Genomic DNA, 18,132 nt, shown 5'->3' with positions numbered 1-18,132 from the left:
GCTCAGTAAAAAAGTCACAGGTGACCTCCTCCTTTAGCATTATTCACAAACACCTGTGCCTCATCTCAAACCTGACCATGTTCATTGCTCTAACTGCCAGTGTAAAAAAGTCTTGGCTCCTGGAAGCTCACTGTGGTCTGAGGCTTGATTCTCAGTCAGTGTCAGGATGAGAGTCGTGTGGTTTCAGCGCTCAGTCTTCATGTTAGTGGGAATTGCACTTGTACTAAATCTGGGCATATTTCTGAAACCTGGGACAAAAAAGGAGCTGGACACATCGCAATTGATCAAGAGGTCTTCTGACCTGGAGATGAGCATCAGCAAACTGCGTGAGTAGAAGAGACAGTTTACTTGTCTTTAATAAGTTACTTTTCCATTGCAGCCTATACCAGTGATGGCAACATCAGGCCTCAGGGCCCTGAATAAACTGTGGGCAAATCAGCTGCTCGTAAATGTGAAAAAGTGTGCCGATTTTCTCTTATTTATTTTCTCAATGACATGAAAATTTTATGAATAGGTTCAATTGCATTGGTACCTCTTGTATTTCATACACAGTATACATATGAAGTACTTTTATTGTGTGCGTTTAGAGTAATCCAGTTCACTTTTAGTAACAGAAATGAGGTTAATCGTCCATTCTTAAGTCCTATAAAATCCATAATTTTTGTTTGTTCTTTATGATTACACCTTCGTTAGACTCAGTACCTCTTGTACTTTATACACACGTAATATGAAGTACTTGTACTGTGTACTTTGGGATTAATCCAGGGTTAAAGTTCACTTTTAGCAACAAAATAATTACTATTCTACCTTGAAGAGATGAAATGATTTCAGTTATATTGGATAGAGTACCTCCTGTAAAGTGCGTGAAAAGGCAAAAACCTAAACTCCATGTGAGAACAAAGGGGGTCTTTTTTCCAACACAAAGAACTCCTGCTCCCACCGTCCTCTCCTCCCTAAATCCAGTGGCAGTAGGAGCTTTACTTTTTGTTTTTGTTAGATCGCCTTGTTTAAAGTGGCCCACCTGTTTAATTTACTGTGGGGTTTACCATTATCTAATGTCACAGTAAACACTGTCAACAGCCGTTCTCTACTTGCTCCGAGTGTCTATGAACAGCCAGAGGCATGATGGGATTAACACAGTTACAGCTGCTTTAATTTAGATTCATGGTATTTTTACAATGATATATTTAGTATTTAGTATATTTGTAATGTCTTTTTTATAAAAATGTTCATCTGCCTTAAAACTCAGTGTGTACATTGTGGAACACTTTTCTTTATTTAACATCATCAAACTTATAGATAATAATAACAGGTCAACACATTTTGAGTATTTGGAATGTTGCTTTCACATAACAAAGCTAACTATTATTATTAGTAGTAGTAGTATTATTGTTATTATTATTATTGTTGTACGACACAGCAGCTCGTTAATGCATCGATAATAAGTTTGAAAATAAATGCTTATGAGTGACAAATAAATAAATAATAACCTATTTGTCGGAATATTATTTTTTTTTTTAAAGTAAAAGAATACCCCCCATCGCTTTAATTTATTCACAAGTTTTCATATCATACAGTTCCCTGACTGAATACTAATTTTTTCCCATGAAATAGGTATAATGTCCATTCATCCATCTATCGATTTATCCTCCACATGAGGGTCGCGGGGGCCACTGTGCCAATCTCAGCTGATCGCTGACGGATCGTCAGTCCATCACTGGGCTTAAACTATTCATAAAATAAGTAATTCATTAAGCCAGATCCACTGACTGAAAATGATAAGAAGCAAAGATAAAATGTTTCCTCCCAATCATGCAAACAATTCGTCTTTGTGTGTGTCTCAGTGTCTCTGCACCTCACTGTACCTGTACTGCTCGGCGTGGGAGGCTTTGAAATGTGTTTTTAACTTCAGCCTCGATACAATTTAATAATAACTTACTAATTAAGTTAAATTTTTTGCATATTTGGCTGACAGCTCATTCACCACCCTTAAATATATATATACATGTATATATATATATATGTACACACAATATGATGTATGTGATCACTGATGTAGAACAGTGTCCTACATTCATATACAAATGTAGGATATGATTTAGAAAAGAATGGCCGCAATAACAAGATATTATCATGTGCATGCTAAACGTGAACAAAACAGATTGTGTTTGTATATTTAGAGGAAAAATGTGTTTGATCATTAAGACTGTTTAAAATTGACCTTTGTACATTTTTTCATGTACATATTTTTTGGAAATGTTATTATAAAAAACTAATTTGTTCTGTACCTGTCATTCTTGATTTCTCAAATTTCTCAAAGTCACTGTACTTCAAACTATTGAGAAGAAACAAGATGCCATGCAGAAAATGCTTGAAGATGATGGAAAAAGGCAAAAAAAAAATGGAGTGGACCAACAGCAGCCAGAGGTCCAGAAGCAGACTGAGCAGAAAGAACCACCTAAAGCAAAGATCCGAGAGCACAAAGAGGTGGCCAAAGCCGAAACATTTAAGAAACTGTACCCGGACTCTCCACTGTTCAGTGGACAGTGGGGACACAATCTGTCTGAGGTTGACCAAAAAGAGGCGCTGGCTCTGTTTAACATGTATGGATACAACGTTTTTCTCAGCGATCGACTTCCTCTAGATAGACCTCTTCCAGAAACCAGGGAACCAGGGTATAACTGTCATGATTGTTACATTCTTATCAGTGTTTAGTGATTATATCATTTAACTGTCTGTCTCTCAACAGATGTTTGAAAAGGACTTATCCGAAAGACCTGCCAAGTCTCGCAGTGGTGTTAATCTACCTGGATGAGGCTCTGTCTGTCATCAAAAGGGCCCTTTGCAGCATCATCAACCGCACTCCTAAAAACATACTAAAGGAGATAATAATGGTGGATGACAACAGCTCCAAAGGTTGGTTTTAAAACCATTTGGGAAAACCATAACTCAGTTTATATTCAGAAGCACTGGAAGACAGGATGGGCTTGACAAAATCTGTTTAATTGTGCACATGTCACTGGTTCCTCTGGTTATTATTCCTGCCCGTGTCAGAGAAATTATTTTTGAAGAATGCCTTTAAATGTGGTACTACATTGGATTTAACTGGTCTCCTTTTTCATTCAGAAAATCTGAAGGGCGACCTGGACATGTATGTGAAGTCCCTTGAGCAAGAGAACCCAACTCTTAATATCACGAGAGTGCGGCACAACAAGCAGCGAGGGCTTGCTTCTGCCAGAGTCTCTGGGTTGAGAGCTGCGACTGCTGAGGTGGTTGCCATTCTCGATGCACACATTGAAGTCCATGAGATGTGGTAAGAATGTGGCTAACATACAGCAATTTCTGTTCACGCTCATCACCATCACTGACAAATACCATTTTGAATACAAGCTTCATAACTGTGAGGAACAGTCTGAGGAAGATCCTGTAGTGCTTGAAATGTCACTGGCAGCAATAATAATACAATTTAAAGTAATACAGGGCATTATTTTTGTACATGTTACATGTTACTTTGTGCTATTAATCACAATTGACAGATTGGGGCATTGGAAGATAAAACCTTCCATTGTTATGGATACTAAGTTATTTTCAATTCACTTTTTACCTAAAAGTATGCAAAATTAATCTAATGTAAATGTACAAGTCTTTCACATTTTGTCTTTCGCAAAAAGTCAGCCACCGCTTGTATGACAACATTTGGCTGTGTACCTAGTGTATAATGACCTATATAGTTATATATTGTCATTATAATATTTGTGTTACTATAGTTTATTGTTCAAAATAAATGATCCCTCTTTTTCTAGGGATATACTGTAAGCCCTCAAAAACACCTGGGGGTCCATAGACTCCTCTGAAATATATAAAAGAACATTCAGAGGCTTTGCTTCTATCCCAGCTAAAACAAAAACCTCATATGAGAATGATTAAAAATTAGAGGCATGTATGTATTTTTACTACAGGTTATAGGATAATTTATTGCCAACAGTAGTTACAGTAAGAAATTCAAGGAACAGAGCATTAACCCTAAAGCAGATTGAGTCATATATATACCCACTATTGACTCTTTAGTCACACTATACACTTTATTCTACAGAATAGGAAGTGCGAACAGTTTGACGTTCTCAATGAGCTTTAGCTGAGGTGAGTTCTGTTATGATTATCTTTTCATCACAAGCCTAAAATGTATCATAAACTCCAGAGACCACCCTATGCTCTGACATGTTCAGCTGTGTGAGGTGTCAGTAGATTACTATATAGATAAATTACTATGATGGATTTTTGTTACAGGTACAAATGTTGCCCTGTATGTAAGTTTGACCTTTTGTATGATCTCGCCAGTGGCCACTGAGCTGCTCAGACAGTCACATTTTCTCAATAATAACAAAACCTCATCTTTATGGAGCTTTAATAACGGGAGTCTTGTCTCTCACCCCTTCCCCATATATAGGGCTGAACCCCTGCTGACACAAATCAAAGCTGACCGAACAGTGGTGGTGTCGCCAGTGTTTGACAAAGTCAACTATGATGAGCTCAGGGTTATTAAGTACATTCCATCAGCACACGCCTTTGACTGGGCTTTGTGGTGCATGTATGAGAGCTTCACGCCTGAATATTACAAGCTCAAAGACGGCTCACTACCTGGGAAGTAAGTTCAAAATGTATCTTTTTTTGTAAAGTATCATGTCATGGTGTTATTTCATTTAGGATAACATGATGTTTTTATTCTGCATTTAAATGATCCAATTTTTACCTTTCTCCATAGAAGTCCATCTGTCATGGGGATCCTAGCTGCTGACAGGATGTTTCTTGAGGAAATTGGTGCCCTGGATGAAGGCATGAAGGTGTATGGTGGAGAAAATGTTGAGCTGGGAATACGTGTGAGTAAATCTCCATACTCTCTGACAAAACAAAATGTGGGACAGTACTTTTCCTATAAGAAAAATAATTCTTTTTTTGAATTACATTTTATTGAAGAATATGAAGTTAAAAACTTACTTTTTCATCAAGGTGTGGACATGCGGAGGCAGTGTTGAAGTAGTTCCATGCTCCAAGATCGCCCACATTGAGAGGAGGCACAAGCCTTACCAGTTAGACTTAAGTTCTGTCTTGAGGAGAAACGCCCTGAGGGTAGCAGAAATATGGATGGATGAATACAAACACAACATCAACCTGGCTTGGAACGTGCCATTTGAGGTACAGCAAAATGCAGTCAGTAAGAACAAAAATAATGACTTTTTGCATACTGCATTATACTAAAGAAATGTGCTGAATGTCTTTCAGATTTTAAAGCTGCAGTGCCTAACTTTGGGAGTTGTATTTTGTTATTATTCTGCCTCTGTTTAGTCTGTGTGAACAGAAATGCTTTTCAAGCAATAGAATTTACCTCTACTTTGTGTTTTCAGTCATATTTCAAAACGTTTACAGCCGTCTCACTTTACTAACACAATGTTGCTATTGCCTCCGTCTGTCTTGACATTCAATGAATCACTTACTGTGTGCAGTGCAGACATGTTGCTGGGTGACACAAGATCTAAACCACCACCACGAGTTTACATGCATGTAAATTACATGCAACTAAAATTGAGCTAGTCTTAGTCGGACTAACATACCTGGATAATGTGATTCATGGTCTGATTACTCCTGCATGTATACACTTAGTCAGACTGGAGTTGGATTTGGCATTCTGTGCATGCACTGAACTTTCCTCCCTGGTCTTTGACGATGTATAAACGGCAGTACTGTTGCCAATCGAGCTGCAACTAACAATTATTTTCATAATTGATTAATCTGACGATTATTTTCTTGATTAATCGATTAATTGTTTGGCCCATAAAATATCAGAAAACCTTAAAAAATGTGGATCAGTGTTCGTCAAACCTGGAAATGATGATGTTCTCAAATGTCTTGTTTTGTCCACAAACCAAAATTATTCACTTTTAATGATTTCTTTTTTATCAGAGCAAAGAAATGAAGAAAATATTCACATTTAAGAAGCTTAAACGATCGGAAATCTTGTTTTAATCATGAAAAAAGCTTCAAACCGATTAATCGATTATCAAAATAGTTGTTGATTAACTTAGTAATCGATAATCGATTAATTGTTTCAGCTCTAGTTGCCAGAAAAGAACAAACAACATGATGGTGTTGGCAAAGTGAAAGAGAGATGTACAGCAGGTAAAAAACATCCAACACGAAACTGATTCAATGCGCATTGGCTTATAGAGAGATACAGCGCCATCTACTGAGGCGGAGTCAGACGTACATAGCCAATAAATTGATTTTCTTCTTTGCATGTATACTCAGACTCAATTTGTTCAATAAACCTTAGTCAGACTATGGACTTGGCTCGATTACACTGTGCATGTAAACGTACTGAGTGAGAAACAGTTTTGTGGAGCTGAGAGGCTTAACTGCGTGTGGATAAAGGATATATACGAGATGTAATTAAGTGTGTGCTAAGCGGTTGAAAAGAGAAAACATAAAATTAAATAAATACAAAATTCTAACTCCTCTTAAACCCTTTTAATGCTATTTCAGACAAGGACTTCTGGCGTGCTAAATGTACAATATTTGTAACAAAAAAAAGTTGTTTTGGGTTTTTTTAACACTTTAATATAAGCATATTGCGATAAAATGTGTAAAAAAAACAGTTTCCTAATAATTGTGCTTGTAAACAAACTGTAATAACTTCAAATTATATTTTTCCTTTCCTAAAGGGTTAACTGTGCAAATAAATCATACATAGGATGATGCTAATGAAGTAATAATAATGAAGTAATGCTACTAGCATAACATTGGCATAGCATAGTACTCAAAGTATTAACTAAGATTAAAAACAACTCAAAACACACGTAATGTAAAATAAAACAAATACGGATCTTGTACCCTCGTTATCCAGCAAACCACGAAAAGCGGTTGAGACTCCGTTTGCAATTCGCTCGTTTTTTCCTACTTCCGGTATTTTTACCCTTTCAAAATAAAAACATCGCTTTTGAACAGAAGACCTACCACAATAAAAGTGAGAGCATATGCAGTTCTAATATTACAGACAAATCACGCCATGTTCTTTGCCTCTATAGAATCATGGAATTGACATTGGGGATGTGTCCGAGAGGAAAAAACTCAGAGAAAGGTTGAAGTGTAAACCTTTCAAATGGTACCTGGAAAACGTGTATCCCAAGTTGGATCCCTGGGACAACATACTTGGCTATGGAGGAGTAAGTTTACTTTTATTAATAGAACAATAGACAGGAGTGTGAATCCATACAGTTGCACTGGAAACACCGACAAAATCTCCCTCTGACAGATGAAGAACCTTGATGCTGGCATGTGCATAGACCAAGGCCCAGTGCCAGGTCACACACCAATTGCCTACAACTGCTACTACTATAGTCCACAAGTATGTGACGCAGCTAAGGCATGTTCATAATCTGCCTTTGCATCATTATTGTTTTTTGTTTTTTTTTTAACTGCTCATTCTTGTTTCTCACCATCTTGTCTTCAGGTCACATATTACCGCGGGACTGGTGAGCTCTACATTGGTGGCATCAAAGCCCACAAGTACAATGACAACAGGTGTTTAACTGATCCTGGCAAAAATGAAACAAATCCTGGTCTTTACAACTGCAAAGAGGCCGTGCAGAAAGGAATGGGAATATACTGGGACTTTACTCAGGTAAAGATATGTTATTAAAACAAGCATACAGTTGAGGAAAATGTTGTAAAGGAGTTTTAGAAATTGTCAACAGTCTCTCATGTCTCAACCCCCGTAGTCAATGAATTCAGGATGATTTATAGATTATGATGGTCACTGTTGTCATTATGTGCTTGTTAACTTTTAAGTAGTAATGTGTTTAGTCACATATTCTTTTTCCAGGGCAAAGAACTGAGGAATAGAAGGACAGAAAGATGTCTGGAGATTAAAGACCGCAAGCTTCTGATACAGGAATGCTCTGGCCAAAGATGGACAATCCAACACATAATCAAAGCTTTTTGAATTGGAAAAAAAAAAAGTACTTCTCTGCTCTTAGGTGATGGGCAAAAACTGAAAGTCTGAAATGAAATGTATTATGGCAATTTAAATTGCCTCTTGTTTTGTGTGGGAAAAGTAAGTAAAAATATATTTTCTGGCTTTGTCTCTCCACAGGAAAATGTGTTACTAACCACCTTGTTAAATTTATAAATGATTAAAAATGTAGGTTTCAAATTGTGACAAATTCAGCTGATCCTATAACCTGGAGTAATAATACATACATGCCTAAATTTTCGTCATTCTCATATGAGGGGGTTTTAGCTGGGACAGAAGCAAAGCTTCTGAATATTCTTTCATATACAGTATTTCAGACTGTACATCACTATGTACCAAACTAATTTCCATGTACCACTTGCTTCTGTAGATACATCAGTCATTGTTTTTGAGGGGTTACAGTGTGTCCCTGTACTGTATTAGCTTTCCATATTTGCTTGTGAAGGTTAATTAAATTAATAAATAAATAAAACAAAAGTATACAAATGCTGGAACAGCAATATAAAATGTAATCAATTATATACATTTACTGGCTAAAAGAGTTTTATTTTTTCTACATTAGTCAGTTCAGTCTGAAGTCAGTGTGGGTGTCCCTTGGATCAGGACATTTATGCCCTATTTTCCAAACACAGCAGCTTGGAATGACCTTGTGCTGAGAGTAGTAATCCTGTGATAAAAATCATGAGAAAGAAAACATGTCGTGAACGATTCTAGCCACTGTTACACTGTAACTTATTTACTTTGAATGAACTACAAATTATAATCGAATACAAAACATGAAAAATTACTGTTCTACTGTTACTGTACTATTCTTATCGTTATATACATGTATACATATACACCTACAGTTTCCCCATATTGCCCAAGGTTTTATTGCACATGTTTTTATGAGTTTTTGTTGTGGTTATTGCACATTTCTGTGAGTTGTGATTATGGACAGTTGTTTGTTTAGTTTGTGTTTTTTGCCCTCCTCCCCCCCAGTGAGGAGTTGTACAGTTTGATGGCCCGGGGGACAAACGAGTCCCCCAGCCTGTTGGTCCTGTACTTTGGGAGGAGCAACCTGTTGCTGAGGCTTCTGTGGCTCCTCTGGCTGCTGATGACAGTGTGCAGAGGGTGGCTGGCATTGTCCAGGATGCTCAGCACCTTGTGGTTTTAAGAACCTGCAGTAATATTTTGTAGCACTCACTCAGCCGGGCTCTCTTTCCCCCGGTCCGTCCCTTTACCTGGTCCCCCACCACATTGCATTACACTAAGAAAACAAAAGACTAAAAGTGATAATAAAACATTATAGACTAAATAACATAATTAATGAAAATTAACAATACCACTTAAACACATAATAAAACAATAACATGTAATATAATTAAAAATAATGCTAATGGTGACAACATAAATTCCATACTTAAAATCATAAACTACACGGTTACATTAGTAACATTTGTTTCTCTTTTCTCTATATGTACTGTATAGGCACATCTCAAAGTGTACATTACAGAATACAAAATGCTATCAAATTTATCAGGCTACATATTAACAGTCAGTACTACTGTAGGAATTTATGTAGGAATCTTTGATTGGACAAGAGTTTCTGCAAACACAAGCCGCCCTTTGAATAAGCTGACATTAGCCCGTTGTTGACTGAGAGCAGCACATACAGAGTCAGCAAATGCCCAGGTTTCTTTTGTCAAGCCTACATGGGAGCCTTTAGGTGATCAGCACCTCCTCCTCCTCCAGCACTAATCACAGACACCTGTGCCTCATCTCAAACCTGACCATGTTTATGCTTATCTCCCTGTTTTTATTAACTATGGCGTGTTTCATTTATCTGTTTAAATAAAGGTAGGGTTTGGCTTCATGGGAGTTGCAGGTTCGGTAAAAAGGTCAGAGTAGTCACCACAAAGGTGATCAGCACCTCCTCCTCCTCCAGCACTAATCACAGACACCTGTGCCTCATCTCAAACCTGACCATGTTCATTGCTCTAACTGCCAGTGTAAAAAAGTCTTGGCTCCTGGAAGCTTGCTGTGGTCTGAGGCTTGATTCTCAGTCAGTGTCAGGATGAGAGTAATGTGGTTTCAGCGCTCAGTCTTCATGTTAGTGGGAATTGCACTTGTACTAAATCTGGGCATATTTCTGAAACCTGGGACAAAAAAGGAGCTGGACACATCGCAACTGATCAAGAGGTCTTCTGACCTGGAGATGAGCATCAGCAAACTGCGTGAGTAGAAGAGACAGTTTACTTGTCTTTAATAAGTTACTTTTCCATTGCATCCTATACCAGTGATGGCAACATCAGGCCTCAGGGCCCTGAATAAACTGTGGTCAAATCAGCTGCTTGTAAATGTGAAGTGTCCCAATTTTTTTAATGAATAGTTTTAATTTTATTGGATAAATTACCTGTTGGGGGCCACACAGTTGGTGTAGTGGTTATCACTCTTGCCTTTGCCACGGGGACCAGCCGCCGATAGCTGTAGAGGATTTTTGCATTATTTGGAGCAACGCTCCAATGTCGCAAGTTCAAATCCCACCTCACCCAAATGTAACGCCCTGAATTAGGTACTTTTCTACAATGTGTGTTCAAGGAGATTACATTTAGCATTTAAAGTGAATCAGAGTGCTGCAAAAATTATGAGGAAACAATAAAACCTTAATGATGATACTGAGATAATAGACCTTCATTTACCGCTATTCATTTATTGTTATTAAATCTAATAATACTGCCTTTACATGCTGGTTTTGGCAAAGATTGAACTGAACCTTATAACAATAATGATACATTTATTTCTGTAGAATATTTCATGAATAAAGTCACACAATGTTAAGTCGGTAATCAAGAAAAAAGCCTGACATAGTTCACTATACAAATGTAGAGATGTGTAAGTGTACATCTTAGCTTAAGTGGACATAAAAACATTTGATTGTTTATTTTTTATTATTATTATAAACCCTCTCAATTAAATACAACCATGGTAATATTAGCAAGATACTTTATTTGAAAACAAAACTGAATTATAAATATAAAAACAGATGTCAAAAAAGTAAAAAAATAAAGTAACGACAATACACTATGTACTAAAAACATAAAGCCTATACATTATTGTTTGAACTAGTGTTCAGTGTGAAACACTCTGCAGCCCATCTGATGTTTTCTGCCTGATAAAAGTCAGACTGTTGAAATTCCCCCCAGGTTATCTTCCTGACCAAACCTTGTGTCTTGTACAGGGAAAACACTTTTGCAGGGCAGTAGATATACTTCCCTTGCACATCAGGGAAACAGGCATGGTGACAGAACCTGCACAAATTACCTGTTGGTATCTGCACGGCTGACCTCCTCTTTAAAGGGTGACGTAGTGCATGTGACCCAGGCCACACACCCAAAGCATCAAGCCCATATGTTCTGCTGAGGGGATCAGTTTCACTGTGCCTGACAGGAGACACTGGGCGTGGCAGAGCTGTAAAACACTATAAGATACAGTATACACAACAAGAAAAAGAGATATAAATGTAGGCTATGGTGTCACCAAAATTCATCATGGACGGTGTTGTCCTTTGTTTCCAGAAGGGAGACATTCAGTATAAGTGTGATACAGACTTTAAACAATGACATATGTTTATTGTATTGTATAGTGTATTGTAAATGATGATTTGAATACTAAAATATAAATATTATTGTAATCTAGGGGTGGGCGGTATACCGGTGTCATAGTCAGCACCGGTGTGACATTGCGCCATGATATGGATTTTGCAATACCGTCAATACCGTGATAAATCAATTGAGCGCCAATAATCTCCTAATTCTAAATAATAATGAATTAAATTTTCTTCAAACGTTCAGTGGTCTGAATATCTGTCCTATATACTGTATATCTTGTTGCAAATAAAAAAAGTAAAACATATTCGGTGGTAAAAGGGGAGTGGCCATTAAATTAGCGTAACGAGCACTTGCCAGAGCTGTACACGGAGGTACGGGACAGAGTAATGAACGAAATTCGCCACCTTGAGGCCTACTCGGCCACTACTGATTTATGGTCCAGCCGGACTACTGAGCCATACATTAGCCTCACCATCGACTTCATTGACAATGACTGGAAGTTGCGCAGCAGATGCCTCCAGACCGCCTTCTTCCACGAATACCACACCGGAGCAATAATTGCGTTAGGCCTGAAGGATGCACCTTTCTGACTGGTACTTGGATGAAGCGCGTCTGATGTGCGTGACAACTGACAGCGGTGCAAACATGGTGCGCGCTCTGATAATTAATAAATATACGAGACTCGCATGTTTTGGACACAGACTGCACAACGCTATTGGTAAGTTACACTATGTAAACCTAACATTTCATATTCAGAAAATTTGTCAAGTCCCTTTCTGTTTGTATTAAAAAAAGAAAACAAAAACAAATTTAAGGCCACCACATTAGTATTGTATTGTTCGTTGTTGGTATTGTTTAGCCGTGATTCCTCTGGGGACCGGATCAGAAAGGAAAAAAAACTACAAATATCAGATTAGAATATTATTAAAAAATATGTACTCCTCCCAAAACCTACCAAAATACCGCCCACCCCTATTGTGATCCATGAATTTTCAAATGTTTCTTGATTAAGATATTAGAAATTATAGTTATTTACTTCAATTTTTTAACAAAAAATTGTTTTACTGGTTGAATGTTATAGTATGCACTTTCTGATTTGAGAGGGAGAGAGAGAGGCTTTACTTTTTGTTTGTGGTAGATCGCCTTGTTTAAAGTGACACTATATTAATGTACTGATTATAAAATGTTAAAATTAAGACAGACTAGAAAACCTGCAGACTCAATATCAAATTATTAGGAACAATAACAACGTGTTAAAAGTAGTTTTATAACTACAGTTTCTTTCACTCAACATGTTTATCTTCAACTCTAATTCATGTGGTCGTTACATTTATCAGTAACTTTATGAACGATAGTGGTGATAAGACAACCAGCCTCCCCGGGAATCACTGGTAAAGTGATCACACGGTCACAGCTCCACAGTCCACACCGTCATCTGCCCCGTATCACGATGTCGCTCCAAAACTCAGTAGCCAATCCTCAATGGACAGACTGGCACAGACCTCCAGGGCCTTCCCCACTAGTTTACACTGGAGGAGAAGTGACCAGAACTCTTTGGACCAACTAAGGGCGGCAGCTATCCGCTTAAAAGCGCTGAAATACGAGTCCACCTCTGACTCACGAAATGGAGGGACTAAAGCAATGTGCTTACTAATATCAAAAGCAGAAAAAGAGCTACGGCCAAAAAGAGACGCTGCGTCACCCGCAGTGGCAGCGTCAGACGTGTCAACAGCCGGTCTAGGTAGGACGCCCAACAAGTTGGATCAACAAGTCTGCTTTTTTGCATTTTTTTTCAATTTTTGCCAAAGATGGACTGATCACAAACTCATCCAGTGAAAAGTCCATAATTCCCGACATACAAAAAAAAACCAGAAGAAAAAACAAATACTCACCGAAAATGAAGCGAGACAAGAATCCCGGACAAGCCCCAATCATGTTATGCCCCAGTCTAGGGGGCCTAGGACATAACAAGAAAAGGCCTCATCTTCCCCAAGTCCCAAGTGACCACAAACAAATTTTAATTGTATATTAAGAAAAAGAATGATTTATTTACAAAAGTAATTTAAATGACAATATATCTGAACTGGGGTATAGGTTTGGAGGGTGGACTAAGGCCAAAATAACAAACAAAAAGGTCCCTGTCTAGAAAATAATAAACCTTACCTAATCAACCTTAAGGAAACCAAATGACAGGAAAATTACCTCCCTAACTAAATAAACAGGAACCAGCACTGTAACAAAACTGGCAGTCCACCCCTACTACTCAAACAAGAATTAAACTACACGAAAAGTCTACAGAGCTGAAGTGTGGCCGGTTGGGAGAGGATGAGAAAAAGTGCCTGCTGCCATCCTGCCATCTCTGACATCCACCATATTGGCTCCTTATGTATCAGGTGGTGGTGGAGTACAGCCAATCGAGAGCCAGGGCCCAGAACCACTTCACCAATTCTGGCACGGCTATGGCACACACCTATTTGCCTAAGAGATTGAAGAAAGGAAAAACACAGGGCGGACACGCACGCACACACACAAACACACACAAGCACACACAGCAGTTTGACTGACTGAAATTAAAGTGTTAAAATCCTATTTACTATAAGATCACTTATTTTAAACTGCCGAATTTAGTGGGTAACTTTTATCAAATGTATTTTTATGTGTGGTTTCATAGTGGTGTTTCACATTCCTACTTTTAACCACTGCCACTGTCTCCAGAGCAGATGAGATACAGCGGTTTCGCAGTTCCTAAGGGAAGGATGAACATAAACGCCTTGGTCCATTCCGGATGAAAAGCCCGGTTTTCGGTGTCCCTTTCACTGAGTAGTGCGTAAAAACTCCAGTCAATATGTAATCTCCACCAAAACTGATTAAAACTCAATGACATGTCGGTTCTGGCTCTAGGTCGGAACAGGACAGAGTTTGCATGCATTGATGAAACAGATGAAACTGTTACTAACCAGCGCAGACCAACGCTAATTAAGACTGTGGAAGCAAAACTGGATGATATTGAACAAAACATGGAGGTTGACAATGCAGTCAGTACAGTTAAAGAACTGTTCAAATTCATGGAGGACGGCAGCCAAGACCTGCATGAGCGGGTATCTGACCAGGCAGCAGAGATGAAAGAAAAGTATCTGGAGCCACAGCAGGCCCGCACCGCTCTCGAAATCAGGAATATTGGTGAACAGCTGCATATTACTGATATGACCGGCCGCAGCCCCGTTGTGCCAGAGGTGACCATTAGGAGAGAGTTTTGCATCTGTGGCCAGATCGGTGAGGGAGGGCAGCGGGACAAGTGGTTGTTTATCAACCCTATGCACCAGATGGAGAGTGGGCTCTGCAAGGGTCACAGTGAGTCAGAAGTCATTGAAGCGGAGATGAGCGGTATTAGGCCAGGCTTGAAGCTACATGATATGCCAGAAATAAATACTGATTTTACCATGCATCGGCGTAAAACGATATTAAAGGGGCATTACAAAGAAGATGATATATCCGATCTGTACCAAAAGCTAATCAGTATCTCCCAGGAGCCAATAGAGTCTGCACAGGATTTCTTGTTTAGAGCTATAGAACTTAAAGACAGACTTCTTCATGCAACAAGGGAGGAGAGATTGAGGAAAACTACAATGCAGACCTGGTCAAAAAGAAGTTCCTCAGATCAGTTGGGACCAGACTACTCAATGACAACATTAAATTTCAGATCAAGCCATTCTTTGATAATCTGAACGTGTCAGACAAACCCTGATTGAAGAAGTGACTGAAGCAGCAAAGCTCGAAACTGAGAGGCTCAACAAATTTCGAGAGAGCTGCAGACAACCAGTGATGGAGACAGCACTTGGGGCTCTTATAACTGTCACAACCAAAGCCAGCTCAACTCCAACCTACGCCAGAGGTACACATGCTGGTAAAAGAGCTTCAAACAGAGGTAGCTGAGATGAAACGGATGATGCTTGCTTCCATGACCACTGAGAAGTCACCACACTCACAACAGACAGCAGGGGCCAAGGGCACCCAGAAAAGGGCAGCAGTGAGGGGGCCAGCTGCTGCCACTGCTTCAAGTATAGTCTACCAGGCCACATCTCCAGGATACCTGTTGAGTTTCAGCTAGGTGAGTACTAACCTGTTTGTGCTAGTGCTGGTTAAGTGATCCCAATATGGCGGAAGACCCTTTTGGTTTCAACTTCATATAGGAAGTGATTAAAACAAACAGTGTAAGTAGGGGCAGGACGTTTTGACATTGACTCTATGTTTTCATTCAGCTAAAACACACATAGCAGATAGCCAGACAGAGAGCACTCGCGACCCATGACCCGTCTCCTTATAGGCCTGTCAATCAGTCCAATTAGATCAATCAGTCCCTGCAACAGACACATATTTCTGTTGAGCACCGTTTTTCTGCCCCTGCCACTCTCTGGCTCCACCTCAAACGCTGGACTGTTTTCCCCTTTCTGGCTCTTGATGGCTCTGGCGGATTCTCCCCGGTCCCCCCCTCACAGTCACATTTGTTACCAGGACACGGCTGCCCACTTGCAACGCAGGACCATATACTCTTATCGTACTGCTGCTTGCCTCTGTCTGCTGACTTGGACTTCTGGAGGCAATGTCATATGCCTCAGCCATCCATTGTGATCACCTTTCCACAAAGAGCAGGTCTTCTGGCAGTCTGGGTGGCCTGCCGAACAGGAGAAAAAAAAATGGAGTGTAGCCTGTGGCCTTGTTCGATGTACAGTTATAAGCATGTATGATCTTGGGGAGATAATTTTTCCAGTCAACTTTTTGTTCTTCTGTGAGAGTTCTTAACATTGACAAAAACGTTCTGTTAAACCTTTCTGTCTGTCCATTTCACCTGAGGGTGAGACCCCGAAAGTGGTGCAGCAGCTTGTTCTCAAATTCTCTCCCCAAGTCATGGTGCAATTTTTCTGGGAAGCCAAACTTGAAGAAGAAATCATTAAAGAGTTTAACGGTACATTATCACAAGTATATACTCTACCACCTCTACACTCCTCCAAATGTAGGAAGTCCACTGAGACTAGCTGGAATGGGTGATTGATTCGCTGTTCTCAACCTGGGTGCTCGTGCCTGTCTCTTTGGTTTGCCTTTTTAAAGGCACTCGCCAGGGGTGGAAAGTAACGAGTTACATTAACTCTTGTTACTGTAATTGAGTAGTTTTTTTTTTTTTGTGTCCTTGTAATTTTTTAAAATCAGTAATTTTACTTAAGTACATATTGTTGGAAGTAATTTACTTTGCTACATTTGAAATGGCTTCCGTTACAAAGTAAAAAAAAAAAAAAAAAAAAACGTGTCTGCGTGCCAGTAACTGTCCATCTGATTGGCTCTGGACAACTGCAGTGTCAGAAGGTCAGAAACGTCGAGACGTTGGTGCCACAGAGGAGCTAGCTAAAAGATGATGGAGACGAGTGTATCGATTGAGAAGGGTCGAATTTGGAACATAGAGACACGCACGGAGAAGGGTGAGGCCAATCCCTGGCCATACTTAAAGGACTTCTTTGAGTTCAAGTCCGGGAATAACAACAATTTCATAATGCGATGTAAACTTTGTATGCCGAAAGAGACGCAGCTATCCGCCTACAAAAACTCTGCTTCCAACCTGCGCAAGCAGGTACAGGTAAGATAACCTCACGTGAAGCTAAATAACGCTACATGCAATTAATCATGGATCCATGCAATTAATACCTTTACATAATCATGGTATGCTAACGTCAATGTTAGCAGCCAGCTTTAAACTGCTAGTTAACGTTAGCTAACTTGGTAGTAAGCTTAATTTTAAACAATCAAATTTGACTAATTCTTTAATTTCACACAAAATTATGCTAATATTGTTATGATATGCGTTGAAAATTGCTTATGAGCGTATTATAAGACATTGAAAAATGCACCAAAAGCTATTAAGTTTTGGCTAATAAAAATCTTCTAGTGTTCTAATTAAATTAGAGTATGGTCTAGACCTGCTCTGTGTAAAGTGCCTTGAGAGGACTGTTATTGTGATATAAATATATATAAATAAAGATTGATTGATTGATGTATTGGTGAATGTTTTTCATTCAGTTATCTTATATGCAGGATAAAACCAGGTGATCTGGGACCACACTTAAAGTCTGCCAGTGACCCATTCATGATATAGTCTACTCTTTCTACATGACACTGAAATATGAATTAATCTATTAATATATAAAAAATATTTTAACTGTATGTTTTATGAAAACATGGTATTGATTATATGATCATGTTTGTTTGTTTTTTGTTCACAGAGGAAACATCCATCAAAGATGAAAGTCTATACTGATCTCGTGGCAGCACAGAGGCGAACCCTGGAACCAGAAAAAACACCAAGCAAGCAAGCAAAAATATCTGACTTGGTGGCAGTGGGTGGAACCAAACGTGTGCCGCAAACAAAAGTTGACAAGGTTCTGATTAACTTCATTTGTCAAGGCCTTAATCCATTTCCTGTGGTTGAGCAACCTGCTTTTAAAGAACTTGTATCAACACTGAATCCTC

At 39.0% G+C, this 18,132-nt stretch overlaps 2 protein-coding genes across 2 annotated transcripts in view; both read left to right on the top strand.

Moving 5' to 3' along the window:
• Positions 1-243: 243 nt before the first annotated feature.
• Positions 244-8,458, top strand: LOC131470127 (probable polypeptide N-acetylgalactosaminyltransferase 8). Its single transcript, XM_058645701.1, has 11 exons — positions 244-326; positions 2,321-2,675; positions 2,750-2,916; positions 3,127-3,313; positions 4,448-4,645; positions 4,763-4,877; positions 5,008-5,193; positions 7,080-7,217; positions 7,307-7,399; positions 7,505-7,675; positions 7,877-8,458. The coding sequence occupies exons 1-11, from the start codon at positions 308-310 to the stop codon at positions 7,994-7,996; spliced, it is 1,749 nt and encodes a 582-aa protein (XP_058501684.1). The 5' UTR covers positions 244-307; the 3' UTR covers positions 7,997-8,458.
• A 1,487-nt stretch (positions 8,459-9,945) lies between these two features.
• LOC131469640 (probable polypeptide N-acetylgalactosaminyltransferase 8) overlaps positions 9,946-18,132 on the top strand; it is a 17,494-nt gene continuing 9,307 nt past the window's right edge. The window contains exon 1 of the mRNA XM_058644851.1: positions 9,946-10,242. Within this exon, the coding sequence (XP_058500834.1) occupies positions 10,083-10,242 (160 nt within the window). The 5' untranslated portion in view covers positions 9,946-10,082. The remainder of the gene's footprint in view (positions 10,243-18,132) is intronic.

The sequence above is a fragment of the Solea solea genome, chromosome 12 (genome assembly GCF_958295425.1).
Source record: "Solea solea chromosome 12, fSolSol10.1, whole genome shotgun sequence".
NCBI classification, from domain to species: Eukaryota; Metazoa; Chordata; class Actinopteri; order Pleuronectiformes; family Soleidae; genus Solea; species Solea solea.
The sequence above is the reverse complement of the archived record's forward strand: the minus strand, read 5'-3'. Positions and strand labels throughout refer to the sequence as shown.

Excerpts from the sequence above, each read along its gene's own strand:
- LOC131470127 (XM_058645701.1), top strand. Across the intron at positions 2,917-3,126 it reads GGATGACAACAGCTCCAAAG|AAAATCTGAAGGGCGACCTG; the intron begins GTTGGTTTTAAA and ends TTTTTCATTCAG. Across the intron at positions 3,314-4,447 it reads ATTGAAGTCCATGAGATGTG|GGCTGAACCCCTGCTGACAC; the intron begins GTAAGAATGTGG and ends CCCCATATATAG.